The sequence below is a fragment of the Pseudorasbora parva genome, chromosome 4, assembly GCF_024679245.1.
Source record: "Pseudorasbora parva isolate DD20220531a chromosome 4, ASM2467924v1, whole genome shotgun sequence".
Lineage (NCBI taxonomy): Eukaryota > Metazoa > Chordata > Actinopteri > Cypriniformes > Gobionidae > Pseudorasbora > Pseudorasbora parva.
In genome coordinates this window covers 42,800,398-42,820,789 of record NC_090175.1, presented here as the reverse complement: position 1 = coordinate 42,820,789, position 20,392 = coordinate 42,800,398, and the positions used below count along the sequence as shown (strand labels likewise).

General features: G+C 40.2%; 1 protein-coding gene across 12 annotated transcripts in view; it reads right to left on the bottom strand.

Annotated features, from left to right (window-relative positions):
- Positions 1-20,392, bottom strand: part of sorbs2a (sorbin and SH3 domain containing 2a) — a 117,179-nt gene that overhangs the window by 33,029 nt on the left and 63,758 nt on the right. For 8 of the 12 annotated variants that reach the window (XM_067441872.1, XM_067441871.1, XM_067441876.1 and 5 more), the window contains exons 3-10: positions 15,127-15,153; positions 14,905-15,029; positions 10,204-10,776; positions 8,753-9,139; positions 6,554-6,674; positions 3,432-3,607; positions 1,016-1,082; positions 844-894 (exon numbers count right to left, since the gene is read on the bottom strand). In XM_067441872.1, the coding sequence (XP_067297973.1) occupies positions 844-894; positions 1,016-1,082; positions 3,432-3,607; positions 6,554-6,674; positions 8,753-9,139; positions 10,204-10,776; positions 14,905-15,029; positions 15,127-15,153 (1,527 nt within the window). The remainder of the gene's footprint in view (positions 1-843; positions 895-1,015; positions 1,083-3,431; positions 3,608-6,553; positions 6,675-8,752; positions 9,140-10,203; positions 10,777-14,904; positions 15,030-15,126; positions 15,154-20,392) is intronic. The other 4 variants (XM_067441878.1, XM_067441879.1, XM_067441877.1 and 1 more) reach the window with 4 other exon arrangements.

Sequence of the window (20,392 nt, the reverse complement as noted above, 5' to 3'; positions counted from 1 at the left end):
CAACATAACAGTAAAATATAAAATATATGAACTTACACTACTATTCAAAAGTATAGAATATTTTTTTATGTTTTTAAAATAAGTCTTTTAAACTCACCCAAACTACATGATCAAAAATACAGTAAAAACAATAGTATTGTGAAATTTGACTACAATTTAAAATTTTCAGGTTTCCATTACTCCAGTCTTCAGCGTCATATGATTCTTCAGAAATCATTTTATTATTGTGGTTTGGTGCTCAAGAAACGTAACTCATTATCAATGATGAAAAAAGTTGCTGATTAATATTTTATGGAAACAATATTTTACAGGATTCTTTGATGAATTGAACGTCCAAAAGAACTGGATTTATTTAAAAATATAAATATTTTGTAATTGATATTTTTTTATGACAATAGAATGCATTCTTGGTTGAATAAAAGTAAGAATTTCTTTAAAAATAATCTTACTGACCTCAAACTTTTAAAAGGTAGTGCATGTTACATGACAAATTATAAAAAACAAAAATGGGGTTTATTTTAAAGAAATATCAGTAATATCACAATATAACTTTGTAGGTTTTTAAAAAAACGAAATATATATTATAAAATATATTTATTGTTCTCAATTTAACACTAACTTTATAGTTGTCAACTCTTTGTTCTGTTTTTAACATGATTTTAACGATGTATATGCATATAGAAAAATAATAACAACAATTTAATACAAAAAAGCTATAATAACAACCCAGAAACACAGATATTTGATTCAGACTTATATTACACTATTACCCAATGTTAGATTTAAAGCAAGCAGATGGAAGATGCAAGTTTACATCAAGTCTATGGATTTAACAGAACTTACCATTGTTTATGACAGCATATGTTGCATTGTATGTGTCTGCATAGTCATCATCTGTTAAAAAACGGCATTAAACAGAAATAAAACCAATAAAAAATACAGTATGTGTTTGTCAGTTTAAATGAATGCTTCAGGATGTGTTCTGTTATCCTCCCACTCACTCCATCATACACACCTGCTTTATGAACCATGTGGATCTGTTTGAACATGGTCTTATACCAGTCCTTGGGTCTGTCCACAGTCTAAACAGAAGCACAAACATACACAGAAACAAGCAGCCTTGTCAGTTCGTTGGTTAAGCGTACAAAAAGCTAATAGCGTTTGTCATTACCTGACAACCAACAAAATCACCAGAGCACAGAGCATGAAACGGACAGGGAGTATCATAGTAACCTGCCAGCAAAGAGTCAGGAATGTTCTCTTCTCCTCACAAACACACATTCACAGACAGTCTGAACTGCTGAGAGCTCAAAAGCATTCCTCTAACCACAATAAGAGGATCAAATGTCAAAACAACTGAAACACAAATCACGAAAAATCCCCTCAAACAGATCATTAACAGCTAATCTGTTGTTTTAATCTAAACAGTGACAGTCAACAGATGTCATACTGCTTAAAGCCACCATGAAATCAAAAATGGAAAATATTGCTATATTCATTATACACTCACCTAAAGGATTATTAGAAACACCTGTTCAATTTCCCATTAATGCAATTATCTAATCAACCAATCACATGGCAGTTGCTTCAATGCAATTACGGGTATGGTCCTTGTCAAGACAATCTCCTGAACTGAAAAAGAAAGGTGATTTCTGAGTATGGCATGGTTATTGGTGCCAGATGGGCCGGTCTGAGTATTTCACAATCTGAAGCCACAACATGCACAGCCTTGAGGCGGATGGGCTACAACAGCAGAAGACCCCACCGGGGCTGAGGTATTCCTTTAAATTTCACATTTAAAGAAATCTAGTATTTGACCATGTCTAAACATGTATTAAAACCCACAAATAAGTAAGCAGTTACGATGTGCAATACTTTGCGCAACTAGACTATAGTGGGTAATGGCATAACAAATGAAAATTTATATTTTTCCAGCCACAAAATGACTCTAATTTGCCTTTTGCATTGAAATTCTCTATTTTACCTTAATTACTACACTAATTGTAATAAAAACAATAGAAATATTAGAATAAATATATTTTAAGTGGTCATGGCACAATAAATATTTGTGCATAATTATTGCACAAATAGTATTTAGTACCAAAAGATCTCAAAAGGACCTAAATATATTCAATAAATATTACTAAAATATAGAACATTTATTTTGTACAGTCACATTTGACCATGATAGTAAGGAATATCTATGGGTTAAATACAAAAAGAGAATAACATTAATGTTAACAATGTTGCATCTCCATAGAGCTTAAATAATACGATTATAATAAAATGATACTGTAAATGTGGTTGATGTAACAATCAATGCACAATATGCTGTACTATTTACCAAAAATTGCTGCAAATACTTATAGTGAAGCGTATAGTGAAGTTGTTGTCTATTCAAATGTAATGATTGACACTGCGCAGGTTTAAACTATTGAGAGCGCCGTGAACTGTTATTCAACGTCTCTGGTATTAACTGTTATGCCACACTAAGTGCGCCAAAACGCTATTTGTTTTTTGAATTCTGAGTGCGTGTGTGTGAGTGTGTGAGAGAGTGAGTGAGTGCGAGAGAGAGAGTGAGTGAGTGTGTTTGTGAGAGTGAGAGAGACGCACGAGAGATGGAGGAAGAGCAGGGAAAGGAAATGTAGCTGAACGTGCGTGATTTAAATAGCGTTTAAAACAAATTGATGAAACGAATACGTGGTGGCTGGTGTTGATTCTGTGGCGCCCCGCCACAGATTAGTCTATGTGTGGGAAACACTGAAAGTACTATCGCAACTTTTTTCATTAAATAAATTTCATGCGACTTTAAAAAGAGGATGAGTGTTTGGTTTTGTTCTGTTACACCGGGTCCTAACCAGAATGTGTCATGATATTACGATAATAAAAGATAATGTAAATATCAATTTTTGTACTAACCAACCACACACGTGTCAAGAGAACATTCCATCAATTATTTTTGGTTTCTATTTCTGCTGTGTTTCTTATGGGGTGTAAAAAAGTGACAAACTATGCGAAATTCTATTAGAGTGGTCAGACTGAAACAGATTTACAGAAATGTTTTTAAAACCACATATTAATGTAATTCAAACAGATTTGTAAACACAATTTGCTATACACACTTGCTAAATATGATCAGATTCATATTGTTCAAAAATGTTTTGGACAGTCTGAACGAGATTAAGTGAACAGAACGAATCAATTAACCAATGCATAACCATAGCAACCAATGAACAGGGACAAAGGAAACACAAACTAACATAAACAGAGTAACAGAATACAAACAGAAATCTCCCATGATATAACGTTAATATCTTGTAAATAAATTAGTAATGTTTTAATTACTGCTTTCAAAAAATATTTTGTAAAATGTAGTTTGTAATTTCTGACATTTTTGTCAGTTCCCTTAAAAATGCCTGGATATCACTCACCGTACGGATGGCGATGGGAATGCCTGACTCATCCACTGGTCCAATGCCTTCGTAATGGGGTGCTTTTATGACAGACACCCTCTTCTCTTCCTCTGAGAAACGAGCGATGGGCACAGAGCTACTGACCACTGTCTGACCAGAGACAACCATCTCTCTCTTCACCGTCTCTGAACCCTCTGAGAGAGAGAGAGAGAGAGAGAGAGAGAGAGAGAGAGAGAGAGAGAGAGAGAGAGAGAGAGAGAGAGAGAGAGAGAGAGTTAGAAACAGATTAGAAAAGACTGCTGTTCAGTTTTTTTTCTGTCATTGACAATTTTCTTGTTTCTTCTCAAATTGTATATGACCCCAGTGAGATCCTGGGTAACAGCAAATGTAGACAGAGCAACAACCTAGTATCAACCTTTTAACAGAACGTCTCTCCCTCTCTGTCACTCACACACATCATTGATTGCTATGCTGCTATTGGCTCTTCATTAGACTGCTTCCATAGATACAGTGACAGAGCAGGAGTCAAAATTTGTTACTGTCAGGACTTTGTCGGAGGCTGAGATTCATTATAAAGTTAATTAATTGGTTGTCCATGAGTGTGTCACACTAAGTGATCAAAGACTGCCAAAATAACTAATGTTCCCCAAAATTTGTCACAGATGGCAAAATCATGGAAAATATCGCACAATGTCCACCAGAAAAAAAATATACAGCACAGTGACAGAAATTGTGCATAGAAACTAAATGACTTGTCGGAGGTTGACAGTCACAGTCAAATCTAATCCAGTTGAGCAGGAACACTGACATGGCACAAGCTTTCACTCTGACTAAGCACCCTGAACTATGAAATCTGTATCATATGACACAGCATAAATGAGACAGCAACATTTATTTCTTCACATCTATGCAGGTTTGGAGTAGCAAAAAGGCAACGACGTGAGGAAATACTACAGCAAACTATTTGTCAGCAACTTCCTTCAAACTACTACAACAACTGTATGAATTTGCCATCCTAAGCAAATCCCCACCAAAGAGTCAGAGTTTTGCCTCTCCTCAGTTTCCCTTTGTTTAGGTATTGATTACCCTAGTCTGACCTAATGGATGCAAATGCATCATATCCTGAGGACCGGACTGCACCATTAACTGCCAATACTGGCATCCACTAACAAGAACTGTGCGTTACAAGCTAGGAATCAATCAATAGAAGGAAAAAAACACAATTGAGGAAAGCTTACGTTCTTAAAAGATTTGGATTCTGAAATTAAACAAAAAATTTCCATTCTCCATTCTTAAAAAAATATTTTCTCCATATGGAAAATGTGTTTTAAAATTTAAAGAAAGACCTACTGTGAGTTCTAAGTTAGTTAATTGTAAATGCTTTCGCTGAAGCCATCCATTCATATTATTTCAACTTATTACTAAAATAAGAGTGAATTTGTGGTGAAAAACGTCTCGGTTACGTATGGTAACCCTCATTCCCTGAGGGAGGGAACAGAGATATACGTCCCAATTCGTCGGGGACGTACGCCAAATGTAACCGACTGAAAGGGAACTACACCACCTCGGTTTTTTTTTTTTTTTTTTTTTTTTGCTATTCTATTCTTAGGCAACAGAAAGAGGTTAAGGAGAAAATGTTTTTATTGCAATACTCTCTTTATTTTACTTAAAATACTTGAAAAACCTTACTTAAGCTTAACTTTAAAAGTTAAGAAAAACTTTAAAAAAAAAACTTGTACACATTCCTAGTGTATTGTATAATATAAAATTATATGGCAGCTCAGAGATGTACAATAGCATTTAAGTATGAAATTGAATGAATAAATGTAGGCTACAATTAAAACCACATAGTCTTCAATATACAATATACATGGTTTAAAAGCCACTCTATTATTACTTTATTCAAGAGCAGTTGTTGATTTTCTCTTTGTCTTGTTGCTTTATTAACATAATTTTAGAGTTGAACTGTCCCTTTAAGGTCAAGTGTTCACAATCACTAGGCTGCGCTCAAAGACCTGCAGGCATCTCATATACAGACACACGCGATTTCCCTTTAGACATAACCAACTGTGTGTGTTTATTTATATTAACCTTGTGTGTATTTGACACAATTACACAAAATTTGACACAATAAAGTGTGCATTAGCGCAGTAAGACTACTTAGTCCAGTAATGCCGTGTGTTTGACAGGCTTTTAGTGCACGCAAGTAAAATGCAAAATAAATGTTTAACCGGCAAGACTTTGAAACGCGGCTAAACACCCCCCTTGCTTTAGTGCATATGATTGGATATTTGATCATATCCGCGCGTAGACTCACAGGCACACTCAAACAAAGCCGAAATAAACTGAGAAAAATATTTCAAACGGAGAGAAATATAAACCATTAATTAAAATGCAAAACCGACAGAAAAGCAATTCACAAGCACATATTGAACCATATTGAATTAAATACAAACAAAAATATACATTTACAAGTCTACGGCAAATTGACTACAATATAAATGACACTGTAAAATAACTTAAGGTACATTGTACCTGTTACAATAATCAGACACACAAAAAACACATTTTCAAAAATGGCTATAGTGTATCTAATATATAGAACAGCTCAATAGACATGACTATTAATGTTGGCAGACATAAGTGTTAATGAGCCAAATTTTCAATTTTTTTGTAAAGGCCTTATAAGTATTGAGCTGTCTAACCTCCTCAGGTATAGAATTCCATTCTGTAGCGCCCCTCACTGACCAGGCCGTGCGACTGAAAACACTCCTGCGCAGAGGGATGACACAGTCTCCTCTGGCAGAGCCTCGAGTAACGTGCTCAGAACTGTTTCTTTGGCTGATGAACTCAGCCAGAGGAGCTGGTGCCAAATCATGTATCTATCATTTTGAATTTGATTGTCATTTGCATTGCTTCATGTGATTGTGGGTCTTTCCCTCACTAAAGGAGTTAAGTACACAGTCTTTGTGTATGATTTTCAAATATATTTTTACTTCAAATAAAAGTTTGTAATGTTGTGATTTAGCGTATAGCTGGTTGGCTTGGTTTATGACTTATAACTTTTGACAAATACCTTTTAAAAATATTGAAAAATTAATTTAAACTAGCCGGAGGTCTGTGTGGAGCTTTTCCCTCACCTGAACTATGACCCTGCTGGATCTTTACCAGGCCTGGACTGAGGGTTGGGGGTGGAGGCGGGTACACAGGTGGAGAGAAGGGCCTCTGAGACAGAGAGCTTCCATTTACAGCCATCTGACCCTGGATAGCAAAAGAGATGAAACTGTGGGTAATGTCATTTATAGTCACTTTATGTCAAACAAGTATGAGTGGGTAAAATCTATGAGACAATAAGTTAGAAGGATGAAAAGACATGAGAGTACACATCAAAAGAGAAATTTTAAAATGTTACAGATATCTGAGAAATGTCACTAATGAGGAGAATGGTGTGACAAAAAAGACAAAGGTTGTTGGTGCTTCTGTAGAAACAAGAGAAAATAATGGACAACAGATGGAGAGGTAACAAAAACTGTTAGACCATATGACAACAACAATCACCATTAAAAGAACCTTCAGTAGAAAATGAGTGCAGGACAATCTATGTAATAAAGGAATATGGTTCCATTACTCATATTCCAATGATGTTCGAGTGACAACAGTGACAATATAAAGAGGAGAATGATGTTAATCTCAAACAAACATTATGAAAGGACACATGGATAATCTGAGGTCATCATAGGAACCATTAGTCAACATTAAATTAAAATATTCCTTATTTATATTATTTATATTTCAAGTCAACATTAAATTAACATTTCATACATGTTCATGGACAATTTATCAGTGCACATTATTCCCAAAAAAAAATTGTAATCTTGAATATAAATTTAGTATTTTAATAATATTTCACATTATATAAGAATGTTTTTTTCAAAAACACCATAAATATTCTTGACCCCAAGCTTTTGAAAGGCAGTATACATTTATATACACTATATTGCCAAAAGTATTGAGACGCCCATCCAAATAATCGAATTCAGGTGTTTATTTGTTTTCAGGTGTTTATTTGTCATCACCTGTTTCAGGTGTTCAGGTTGCAATAAGTCTATTCGTAAAAATGTCCTCACTGCTAAATATTCTACGGTCAATGGCATTATAACAAAGTGGAAGCAATTGAGAACAACAGCAACTCAGCCATGAAGGGGTAGGCCAAGTAAAATCACAGAGCATGGTCAGCGCATGCTGAGGCGCACATTGTGCAGAAGTCGCCAACTTTCTGCAGAGTCAATAGATCCAGAACTCCAAACGTTGTGTAGCCTTCAGATCAGCTCAAGAACCGTGTGCAGAGAGGTTCATGGAATGGGTTTCCATGGCCAAGCAGCTGCATCCAAGCCTTACATGACCAAGAGCAATGCAAAGAGTCAGATGCAGTGGTGTAAAGCACACTGTCACTGGACTCTAGAGCAGTGGAAATGTTTTCTCTGGAGTGACAAATCATGCTGCTCTGTCTGGAAATCCAATGGACGAGTCTTTTCTTCAGGGGTTGGGCTTAGCCCCTTAGTTCCAGTGAAAGGAACCATTAATGCTTCAGCATTCCAATACATTTGGACAATTTCATGCCCCCAACTTTGTAGGAATAGTTTGTGGATTGCCCCTTCCAGTTCCAACATGACTGCAGAGCAGTGCACAAAGCAAAGTCCATAAAGACATGGATGAGCGAGTTTGGTGTGGAGGAACTTGATTGGCCTCTTACCTCAACCCAACAGAACACCTCTGGGATGAATTAGAGCGGAGAATGTGACGCAGGCCTTCTCGTCCAACATCAGTGCCTGACCTCACAAATGCATTTCTAGAGGAATGATCAAAATTCCCATAAACACTCCTAAATCTTGTGGAAAGCCTACCCAGAAGATTTGAAGCTCTGGGCAGTTGTCCCAAAATATTTGGCAATATAGTGTATTAATAAATAGTACAGCAGTAATATAGATATTAATCAAAAAGATATTCTTCAATTACATTTATGTCTAGCTCCATTCTCCCATGGATTCCTAATTTTTCAATGTCCGAAAGATTAAATCAAAGTCCCATCCTATAGTTTTTACATTCCGTTAAAACGTTTATACGCATACATGTTGACTTAGAATGGGAAACAACATACATAGCACACAATGAAAAACTGCATACATAAAAAACCAAGGCACTTGCTGTAAGCTGACACATAAAGCATGTGACTCAAAGTTAGTCATTCAATAGCGCTGAAAGACATAGAAGCACGAGTAGATTCAAACAAATGTGACAGCATACTAAGATGAGGTGTGCCAGTCGAGCGTGATAGTTACATTAGTGCCTGTGGCAGCTGATGGAAAGGTAGGAAGCTCGTCAGGAGCATTGGAGGCGTGGCTGAGTGTGGGGGAAGGGGTGGGTGTGGCCGCGGGGGAGGAGTCAATGCCGCAGATCTGCAGCTCCTCAAGCCCGGCTGTGGATGATGAATAATGACTCAGTGCAGACACAGTTACCGGTGACGCAGCTGGTGACGCCGACATTAGCCCAGAACGTTCCATGGGGGCGTAGGGTGTCGGCGAGAGGGCTTTGGGCAATAGCCCCGACAGGAAGTCGGGGGAATCCTGACTCGCCCAGCTATATGGTGACCGACGGGCTGATTGTTCTGGGGAGGGGGGTCCAGAAGAAAGCATTCCTGTGCCCCCTCTTACAGGGGAAAACTCACGCTGATGGAGGTGGGTGGGGATAAAAGGGAAGGAAGACAAGAAATTAACGTGAACACAAAACAAAGCCAGTGAGCAAGAAGTGATCGAAGCAAATTAACCATACTGAGTGAAGAAGAACAGGCAAATCTGTGGGAAGAAATAAAAGGTTGACTGGATAAATAAAACAAAATGAGTAATTAGCAGTAAACACACACGCTCTTTCATCATGCCGTCTGTGTTTGTTCACTCTGTCCCAACAGATGAGGGTCAATGGGTGCTGTTTTCACAGTTCAAGAATAAGAGATACTCTACCGGTCAAAGGTTTGGAATATTTAAGCTTTTTTTAAAGGAAGTGTATGTAAGATTGTAACCAAAACTGGTATTGCAGTCACTTTCAAATGCCTGTAGAGCGGTGTACTTGAAGTTGCCAGATAGGCTGCAGGATCCAGCAGGAACGTTTGTAGCTGCAGCTGTGGTAACTAGAGCAGATCTGGCAACCCGGATGCAAAAACACTACTGACTTCGTGATTGGTAGATAGGTGGAGCGTGGAGCTTCAGGCCAAAACACAACATGTCAACATCAACATCAGTTGAGGGCTGCAACAACATCTTTTAAATGACGATTACATTTTTTTCAAATAGATTTTTTTTTGTATGTTGTTTATGTGAAACTTTCTGTGCTGCCATCTTGGCCAGGACTCCCTGGAAGAAGAGATTTATATCTCAATGGGACTATCCTGGTAAAATAAAGGATAAAATAAAAATAAAAAAAAACAATATCCTGGCTGGACTACTGTTGTCAGTGATAAAGTTTTTGAAATAAACATGATTTCTGTCTAGTGACATACCAGGGCCATTTTATGAGTCACTGAAATACATTTCTTACATACAGTTCCTTTAATGTTTCTTTTAAATTGTAATTATATTTCACAACATAAGTGTTTTACCATAGTTTTAATCAAATAAATGCAGCTTTGGAGAGTGTAAGAGACTTCTTTAAAAGACATACAAAAATCAAAATCATTACAAACTTTTGACTGGTACAGTAAGTGTACATTATCGCTGTAAATGAATAACAGTAATACCACCAAATTGCCGGCTGGTCTTGGTGGTATGACAGGGGCTCGCATGGTGTCAGCGGCGTCCAATGCATTAGTCCTGGAATCAGTCTCAGACCCTGACTGGGTCTCTGCTTGGGGTTCGGGACTGCGGGAAGCTAACTGGATGGAGAGAGAGGCTACATGTGAAGTGGCAGTGGGGTCTTGAGGTGGGGGAGCGGATTTACCTTTCAGCTTAGTTTTAGGGTCAGTTTTAATGATATTCATCTTGTTAGGTGCTGCATTTAGATAGTCAGTGGTGAATTTCGAAGAGGACAATTTGCTCCCAAGAACCCGAGTGATAAAACTGTTAGCATTAGCCTGTTGGGACAAGGGGAGCTCCTCGAGGGGGGCTCCAGAGGTGCTTGTGGAGGTTCGGGTGGTCTTAGAGTATGAGTATGAGGAGGTGGCACTAGATTGGATAGTGCCAGAGCCTGTGTAAATAGCGTCATCATTCTGTGGGGGAGAGAGGAAGGTATCTGACAGGACTGTGAGGGAACTGTAAGATGGGGGGTTAGGGGTCATGTGATAGCTCTCTCTCCGAGGGGGCGGCAAGGGGACCTGACAGAAAAAAGGTTAATTCATATATATAAATTCAGTTCAAATAGATTACATTTTCTTAGAGAAATTTCAGTTTGACTGCAAAAGGGGTCAAGAAAACACACTTGACACTTGTGAAAACACACTCAAGAATGTTCCCTTTCAGTCGGTCACATTCAACGTACATCTGGACTTAGACCGATGAATTGGGATCAGACTAGAGACCAATCCTACTTCAAGTGTGTAAAACGAGCCAATGAAATTTGGCATGCGATCCACGCATTCCACGCTCCGCCCCGCAGCACGGGTATAAATAAGAAGTGGAATGGTAGATCAGCACTTTCTACTTCGGAGCTGATATTGCTGTTTCTACGGAGAGTGTGAATTTCGAGTCTCGTGAGAGAAAACTGCCAGTGCGGGTGATACGGTGCGTCAGCGAGTGATCAACGAAAACTAAAAGAGCTTGTTGGTTTGGTGGGCGTTGTTTTCCCATACACATAAAAGAGCTGTTGGTACGCTGGGCGTTGTACACATACACACACACTGAGAGCTCACACAGTCTTGCACTGATCGGACTGTGTGTAGCCGCGGTAATCTCCCTGAGTGCTTCAGCACGCTAAAAGAGCAGTTTTTCATTCACAAAAGAGCAACACGGTTTGACCCTGTGTCTTTTTCAAGATGTCATTCAAACCGTGTGTTTCTGGGTGCGGGCGATTTCTGTCTCCACTTGACGGGCACGTTCGTTGTCTCACGTGTTTGATGGATGAGTCATGTTCCTACTCCGGGAATATGACCATCGCAGTGCTACGGTCCAGACTCCAGTACCTCAGAGGAGGTGGAACACCATTGCGCATCCCCCGATCTAGCGGCCCTCCAGCTGCAAAGCAGAGGGCTGCTACTTTGGCTGATGACCTTGGTGGGGATCTGACGGTGATGGTCAGGGCAAACCCGACGGGTCAGATGGCTCCTCGGGCCCCTCCCCCCTCCACTGCGCCGCGTGGAGCGCCAGTCGTCAGGCGGACGATTAGATGTCGGTCGCTGCATTGGGGGACGAGCTAATGGGCTCCGAGGATGAAGATTCGGCTGCGTTGCCCCTTTCAGGTGACAGGTGTGTCCTCTTCAACTCCGTGCGAAGCAGCGATGCTCATGTCTTGAGGTCAGAGATCGAGGTCCTACTGGCGAAGGACACGATTGAGCCAGTTCCTGCAGCAGATATGAAGATGGGGTTCTACAGCCCCTACTTCATTGTGCCCAAGAAAGGGGGTGGGTTACGGCCAATCCTGGACCGAGTGCACCAATCCTGGACCAACCCTTAGAACAAGTGTCCAGGCATGCTGTGCTGTACATGGATGCCTCCGCCACGGGCTGGGGGGCCACGTACAATGGGCATGCAGTTGCAGGTCTGTGGACTGGGCTGCAATTGCATTGGCATATCAATTGCCTCAAGTTGCTGGCAGTACACTTGGCACTCCGCCGCCTCAAGGGGACGCTACATGGCAAGCATGTTCTGGTCCCTAGGGACAGCACCACGGCCATTGCGTACATCAACCGTCAGGGTGGTCTACACTCCCGTCGTTTGATCCAACTCGCCCGCCACCTCCTCCTGTGGAGTCAGAAGCAGCTGAGGTTGCTTCGGGCCATTCATGTCTCTGGTGCGCTGAACCAGACAGCCGACGAGCTCTCTCGACAGCCGACACCTCCGGGAGAGTGGCGACTCCACCCTTAGGCAGTCCAGCTGATATGGGACCAGTTCTTTCTCAGGGACGGGGCACTCTATGGCACCCGTGTCCAGACCTCTGGAATCTTCATGTCTGGTCCCTGGACGGGACGCGGAGGTTCTAGATGGACTACCACAAGCAGTCGTAGATACCATCTCTTCAGCTAGAGCCCCCTCTACGATGTACCTCTATGCTCTGAAGTGGAACCTGTTCGTTGAGTGGTGCGCTTCCCACCGGGAAGACCCCCGAAGGTGTTCGATTAGTGTCATGCTTTCCTTCCTGCAAGAAGGGTTGGAGCGAAGGCTGTCTCCCTCCACCCTCAAAGTATACGCCACCGCAATAGCGGCATACCACCCTCGCCCGAACTCGGTACCCTCTTGGGATTTAGCTCTAGTGCTCATGGCACTTCAGAGCCCTCCCTTCGAGCCTTTGGCGTTATGTGAGCTTAAAATCTTGTCAAAGAAGACAGTGCTCCTGACCACATTGGCCTTAATCAAGAGGGTAGGGGACCTGCATGCACTTTCGGTCAACGAAAGGTGCCTAGAGTTCGGGCCCGGTAACTCTTACGTTGTCCTGAGACCCCGGCCCAGATACGTGCCCAAGGTTCCTACCACTCCCTTCCGGGACCAGGTATTGAACCTGCAAGCACTGCTTTCGGAGGAGGCAGACCCAGCCTTAGCTTTGTTGTGTCTGGTCCACGCTCTTTGCGCTTACGTTGACCGGACCCAAAGCTTTCGGACCTCAGAGCAACTCTTCGTCTGTTACGGAGGCCAGCAGAAGGGAAAGGCTGTCTCCAATTAGAGGTTAGCCCACTGGATAGTGGATGCTATAGTCTTGGCATCAGTCCCAAGACGTGCCTTGCCCGTTCGGAGTAAGAGCACACTCCACTCATCCTGGGCGCTGGCTCAAGGCACCTTGCTGACAGACATATGTAGAGCTGCGGGCTGGTTGACACCTAACACGTTCGCTAGATTCTATAGCCTCCGTGTAGAGCCGGTATCTTCCCGCATCCTCGCCCCCAGTGGCCAGTAGCGCAAAGTGCCAGTTCTAGTGTCGGCTTGATAATGCCACTCCCGCCCTCTGGGCCGGATATGTGCATCCATTTATCTCCAGTTGTGTTCCCCGGAAACGGCTAACCCTGTGAGTTCCTCCGTCACCCCTGCGGTGTCAGACGTTGCGGACAGTCTGACGCTAGGCCTGCACCCGTATGCTTGTGAAACATGGCTGTAGGCTGGGTTCCATATGTAGCGGTTCCCTCACGGCAGCCGTGAGGGAACCGCTACACATGTGTATTCCTCCACGGTACCAGCTACCCTACCGGCTAGCCCAGTGTCTTTCCCTGGACAGAGCCTGCTCTGTCGTCTCTGGGTGTGTTCTTTCCCCCCTACAATTAGGTTGGAACCACCCCAGGGACTGCCATATGTTGCACTACCCTGCCAGGTTAGTCCTTTTGTGTACTCTACCACCATGCCCTATGTGGGCCGTGGGGCCGCAGCGTTCCTTCTCCCGAGACGGGCACGCTTTCCCAGCGTTATCCAATAGTTATACTGAGTGGGTCTTGCAGAAACAGCAGTGACTGTCCTCCCTGCTTGGAGCCCTGACTTCCGTACCATACTAGACGGTACAGTGTGCTCAAGCAGGACGCTGGAAGGGCCAGCATCCTGGCGTTTTCAATAGGGATCCCAAATCGTCGGTCTAAGTCTGACATACGTTGAACGTGACCAACTGAAAGGGAACGTCTCGGTTACATATGTAATTCTCGTTCCCTGAAGGAGGGAACGGAGACGTACGTCCTGTCGCTAGGCGCTGTGCATCCGCTAGGAGTCCAAGTCACTAATCTACCATTCCACTTCCTATTTATACCCGCGCTGCGGGGCGGAGCGTGGAATGCGTGGATCGCATGCCAAATTTCATTGGCTCGTTTTAAACACTCGAAGTAGGATTGGTCTCTAAAATCAGATCCCAATTCGTCGGTCTAAGTCCGACGTACGTCTCCGTTCCCTCCTTCAGGGAACGAGGGTTACATACGTAACCGAGACGATATAAACCCTTGTCTAAACACCAAAAACTTGACCGATATTAATCTAAAGTCATAAGGCACAACATGTTTTGAATATATATATATATTATATATATATATATATTATATATATATATATATATATATATATATATATATATATATATATATATATATATATATATATATATATATATATATATATTTTATATATATATATATATATATATGTGTGTGTGTGTGTGTGTGTGTGTGTGTGTTTACATACACACAACAGCCATTTAATCAAGCAAGAATGCATTTAAAGCCTATTTGCATTATAAATAAATAAATAAATAAATAAATAAATAAATAAATAAATAAATAAATAAATAAATAAATAAATAAATAAATAAATAAATAAATATGTACCGGTGTAGGAGATTTTTTATCCTGTAGGTTGGGTCTAACACTGCGGAAGCCTTTAGCAGTCAAGGACGAGCTGCTGGCGTCTCCATTCCTCAAACCCTCAGACACACTGCGTGAACGGCAGGCATCTACAGACAAAAATATGATATATAAATATATATATATATATATATAAACACAAACAATAAACAAAATCACATACACACACATCCAACAGATACTCACCTGAATCTGATGACTGTGAATCACTACCTGTTGGGAAAAAGATGTATTAATATAAATCTGAAAATAAAATTGTAACAACTACATAACTGAGCTAACAATCTGGATGTGAATTTTCTAAAAAAAATAATTAAATTAACACTAATGACCCTAGAAAACCAGTACAAAAATGTGACAAAAGATACAAAGCATGCAAAAGGTTCATTCCCATTCAAATTAAGGGGAAACATGGCCCAGTTAAAAAAAAGTCCTGTCAAAAATGTTACTCCTATATTTTGAAATTTTAGGTTGCTCCTTTTTTGGGTTATGTTGCTTATATGTTGTTCATCCTGCTTTTTGCAAAATGTGAACTAATCCTGCTATTTGTGCCCCCTCAAAAAATAGGTCTATTATGCCTCAAAAAATCTAACTAACTGGAGGACAGACACTATATATTGGGGAAAAAAGAGAGATGCAGAATTATAGAGGATGGAAGATTAAAGAGCCAAAGCTGCACTGAACACAGAGTGAGCTAGTTACATTCCTACTCCTCTCATTCATTATGATGCAGTGATGCACATTTAATACGTACAGTTAAAGAGTGGAAGAACCGAAATCTTATATTGCAAAATATACATGAACATCCTATGAAGATGACAGAGGTTTCAGTATGGGCTGTTACAAGTGATAGTGAAGGATATGGTCTCCATTTTGCTATTTAAACTGACATCTGTTTTAATTTTTGTCAAACTAGCATGTGCCTTAAACAATGCGACATTCAACATTGCTGTGGCCAGCAGCTTTTAAAATTTTAGAGATGTGTTATCATATCTCTTGCAGGTCTTGACAGCATGTTACTTTTTCAGCAAACTCACCCAAGCAGCAGAAAGTAATACAATTTCCTGGATTCTTGTAACTATCAGCAGAGAAAAATGTCAACGAGTATCTGCTTTTACATGACAACAGTGTAGTGTAACAGAGGGTGTGTTTTTGAAAGGTTAAATGGTTTTGTTGATTTCACTGAATCCTAAACAGTGTCTACAATATTTACCACATACAGCTGACTACAGACTAAGTAATATTGTTAAAGGTGCCCTAGATTGAAAAAATTGAATTAAACTTGCCATAGTGAAATAATAAGAGTTCAGTACATGGACATCAAACACTAGTCTCAAACACCATTGCCTCCTACTTCTTATGTAAATCTCGTGCATGAAAGACACCATGGAAAAATAAGTGCTTCTCAACATAACGCCAACCATGACTGTTGGCGATCATTTATATGCACGACCCAACATTTGCATGTGTCCAAACATGTTCATTGGAACATGGAACTGATGGAGCGAATTATCAGGACTGCAGGCAAACAACCTTCATGCCGGGATAGCGAAAAACAGCAGCTCTCATGGACACACGTCATGCTCCAGGCTGTGCAGGGGACGTGAGGACTTTTCTACCCTTCCCACAGATAAAAAATGTCATCTTGGTTGATGTTTATAATGGGATACCACAACAATTTAATTCAAGATCATTCGTTTGTTCGGCCCATTTCAATCAAGCTTCGCTCAGCGTCTTAAACTGAAGAAAGTGGCAATTACAACTGTATTCCTGCAAACAGTAAGTAGCGATTTTATCTACTTATTGACTGTTTAAACAACGTCTGATTACATTGAAAGTTTCTCAGAGAGACAGCATTGTCTAGATAACACAAGATGCTAGTAAAATAACAAGGAAACACCAAGTACCACAAAACTAAATAGTGTGCCTAATGACAAAGGTTAATATTACATATATATTATATAATGAGAATGTACAACATGAATCCATTTTCCAAACAGTGTTTTTGTCTTACCCTGAATCATTATGGTACACTTATAATTAGGGCTGGGATAAACGTTTATTTTTTAAACGATTAATCTAGAGATTACTTTTTCCGATGCATCGATTAATCTAACAATTAATTTTTCCTGTCCGATTCGGTTGCGATTCGATTCGATTATCTCCCCATTAATTGCCTAATAGCAATTTATACATGTTGATTTAATTATCTGAATGAAAAAAACTAATTCCTTAACACTGCAATATATGTTTATTGCTTTTAAAATTCCAAAGTAAAAGACTATACAAAAACAATGCATTCAATAAAATCATAACAAAGTGCACACACACGCACAAATAAATAGCTAAGTATAAACCAACAACAAAGAAACACAATATACAATTTTTCTATTTATGCAACTATGTTATCATAGCTATCAAAATCCAGTGTTCGGCATTTTGCATATGTGAGTTTTTGTTGTAGATGTCTAAAAATAAAAATAAAAAAATAGTGTGTACTGTGCTAATTATTTGAGATTTCTAACAGCTCTTACAGGTTGTTGGCCTTGTCTGTTTCGTTGCTTCTATTACTCTCCCCTTTTTTGTAAGTCGCTTTGGATATAAGCGTCTGCTAAATGATTAAATGTAAATGTAAATGTAAATGCAACTCAGCCTACAGGCTATGCCCATCGATTAAATATCAACAAGTTGGTTAATCAAATCAGGGGACACTGAAGCGTGTCGTGAGCGTCTTGGCTGCGTGGCGTGTCCGTTTTTGTTTCGGCTCCCACGTAAACAGGTTGGAGTTTGCACACTGCCTGTGCCGTCAATATCATAGATATATGGTCAATAGGCTACTGCCGACGTTGTCTTTGCTGTATCAGTAGGCTATTTATGTTTAACATTAAGTTTAGGGCTTCCCTCCTCATCAATAGCAGCAGCAGTGCCGCGTCAGACACGCTTCTAGTGTGCAGAGGCAGAGAAAATGCCACACAGCCGCCCCGTGGCTGACACGCAACAGAAACGCCACGCGCAACCGCGGCATGACAGTGAAAACAGTTACATGTAGAGTGCATTACGGGCACCAATATTCCGTTTAAAACCGGAATAGTCCTGGGATGAAACTGTGCTCACTTAGAGGATGGATACCCTCGGTCACATCAGCGCGATTAGACAGTGAACATTTTAAATTTAAAACAGCTTATTATGTAGGTAGCCAATGTGCCCGATGCTTTCACTTGATGCAAACGTTTGTTTTTGTGATTAAAATACATAAAATATTACCAAAACATCTGTCTTCCTGTGTGCAGAAAATTGTTTATGTAGCCGTGACAACAAAACGCGGGCATGCGCGCCTGTGTTAAGAGCGCTTGCTCTGTGCGCGCCGCGCGCCAACCCGCAAGCCTTGCACTTCTGAAAGTCTGAGGAGCCACTCGTGTTGCTACCATAGATATACATAATAAATAATATACTTAATTACATAATATACTTTATTATGTATATCTATGGTTGCTACTACTCTGCGGCGCCACCATCTTTATTTTGAGTCTGACGAATCGACGCGCATATTTTGCGTCGGTGTATTTTTTGCGTCAACGTCATCGATGACATTGACGCGTTGTCCCAGCCCTACTTATAATAAGTATTTATATTGGGACTATTTCAGGCCAGACTGGTAGGTACCGCTGCGGAGGAGCAAAGTAGACATAAACAGAGAGAAGTAGCTCCGGCTGCTCTTCCGCAAAACACATGCAGTTCTGTTTATTAACCACTAGAGTGCAAAAAGTTACGGACTGCAGCTTTAAGTATGATGTTTTTGCATGCTTGTATTTCAGAGTACATCATAGTCACTGCGTAGCCTACATTGTGACTAACATTATATAAACATGCAATATCGTTGACATAAAAAGACGAGTCTGAAATCACTGGTTTTGGTTTTGTCTGAGGCTAGGATGAGTGTTCTTGCTTGCGGTTGCCAGATTTCAGTCATTTAAACTTCCCAGAGCTTTTCTGTGAAAAGAACACATATACTTTGCAGTGTTTTACCTAAACATGTATAATCTGGCCACCATATGCACGCAAGCTCTCTCTCGCGCGGATGATCTGAAAACACCAATAAACAAGTAGGCTGCATTTTATCAATCTCCATTTGAGATGTTCTGCTTAAAATGTCATTCAGTCGGTCTGTTTTCTGTCAGGACGGTCAGGACTCACAAGCCGCTTTGCTGAACAACTGAACTGCTGTGTGCTGTTCATAAATCAAGCTGATTGGCTGAAATAAGCCAATCAGAGCAGTGCTCAACATTAATATTCATGACTCTTCCAAATAAGACAAAAACAGAGCATTACATCCTAGAGACAATTTATAGGGTTTTAAATGGACCTGTAAAACTCTATCTGGACAATTTTTGCCCTTAAATAAGCCACATACCCTCTATGTAGATATCAGGGAACAATTTAACATATTGTTTCAACTCATTCTAGGGCTCCTTTAAATTAATAAAGCAGATTAGGCTATGTTGAATAAGAAAACCTTCATAGGACACACTGCATTCAGATAAAAATGTGTCCTATGTCTAATCTAGTCTACAGATGAATCTCCAGTTGTCACTGATTATTTCATTTGGGCCTTTCTGGATTAAAATCCGCCATCAAAAGGATGTGTTTAATTACCCAGCTGCTGTGAGAAAAGGCTATAAATGATCCGCCAAAGAACATGTGGTTCTTCACATGCGATACTAGGCGGACTCTTTCTTTATGTATACAGATGTGATGTAATGATGCAATGAATTGCCCAATATATATGATTGATTTCCCGCGGAAATCCACCATACCACTAACTATAACATTATTATTATAAACTTACTGTTGTGAATGGGGCTAAGGTAAGGAGATAGTTTAAATACTAGCTTGTGTGCTTGGTCAAAAATTGATTTTGGGTCATTTTTAACCAAAAAAAGCTACGGACTGCAGCTTTAAAGATGTTTATTGTCTTGCACAGGCCAGTGTTTTATATTGTTTTAACTTAATATATTGGAGGAATATTCAGACTGAGTGTAAGTTAAAAAAAAATTGGGGGTGATATTTCTTTAAAATTGGATCATACTGGCAAAATAGAAAAGCCTAAAACTAATACCTCTGTTATCTTCAAACTAACAAACATGTTTGCAGACTCGCACATAAACATAATACTGGGGAGAAAACCCATCTAAATGATGAAACAATGATATACAAAAAGACATTCTAAACTCTACATTAAAGATCTGTGTCTATTAGACAGTCCTGCTCCATTACTGATACCTGCAGCAGCATACAGGTTGGGTGAGCTCTGGACCCTCTTCACAGGCCAGAGATTGAGCGACAGGGATGCTCTTTTATGAGCATGTCCTCCGCTATCTGGAGTATGTTTGTTTGCACACGCACACGCAGAAGCATACATGCAAAACAAACAGAAAGCAAAGCACATGCCTTG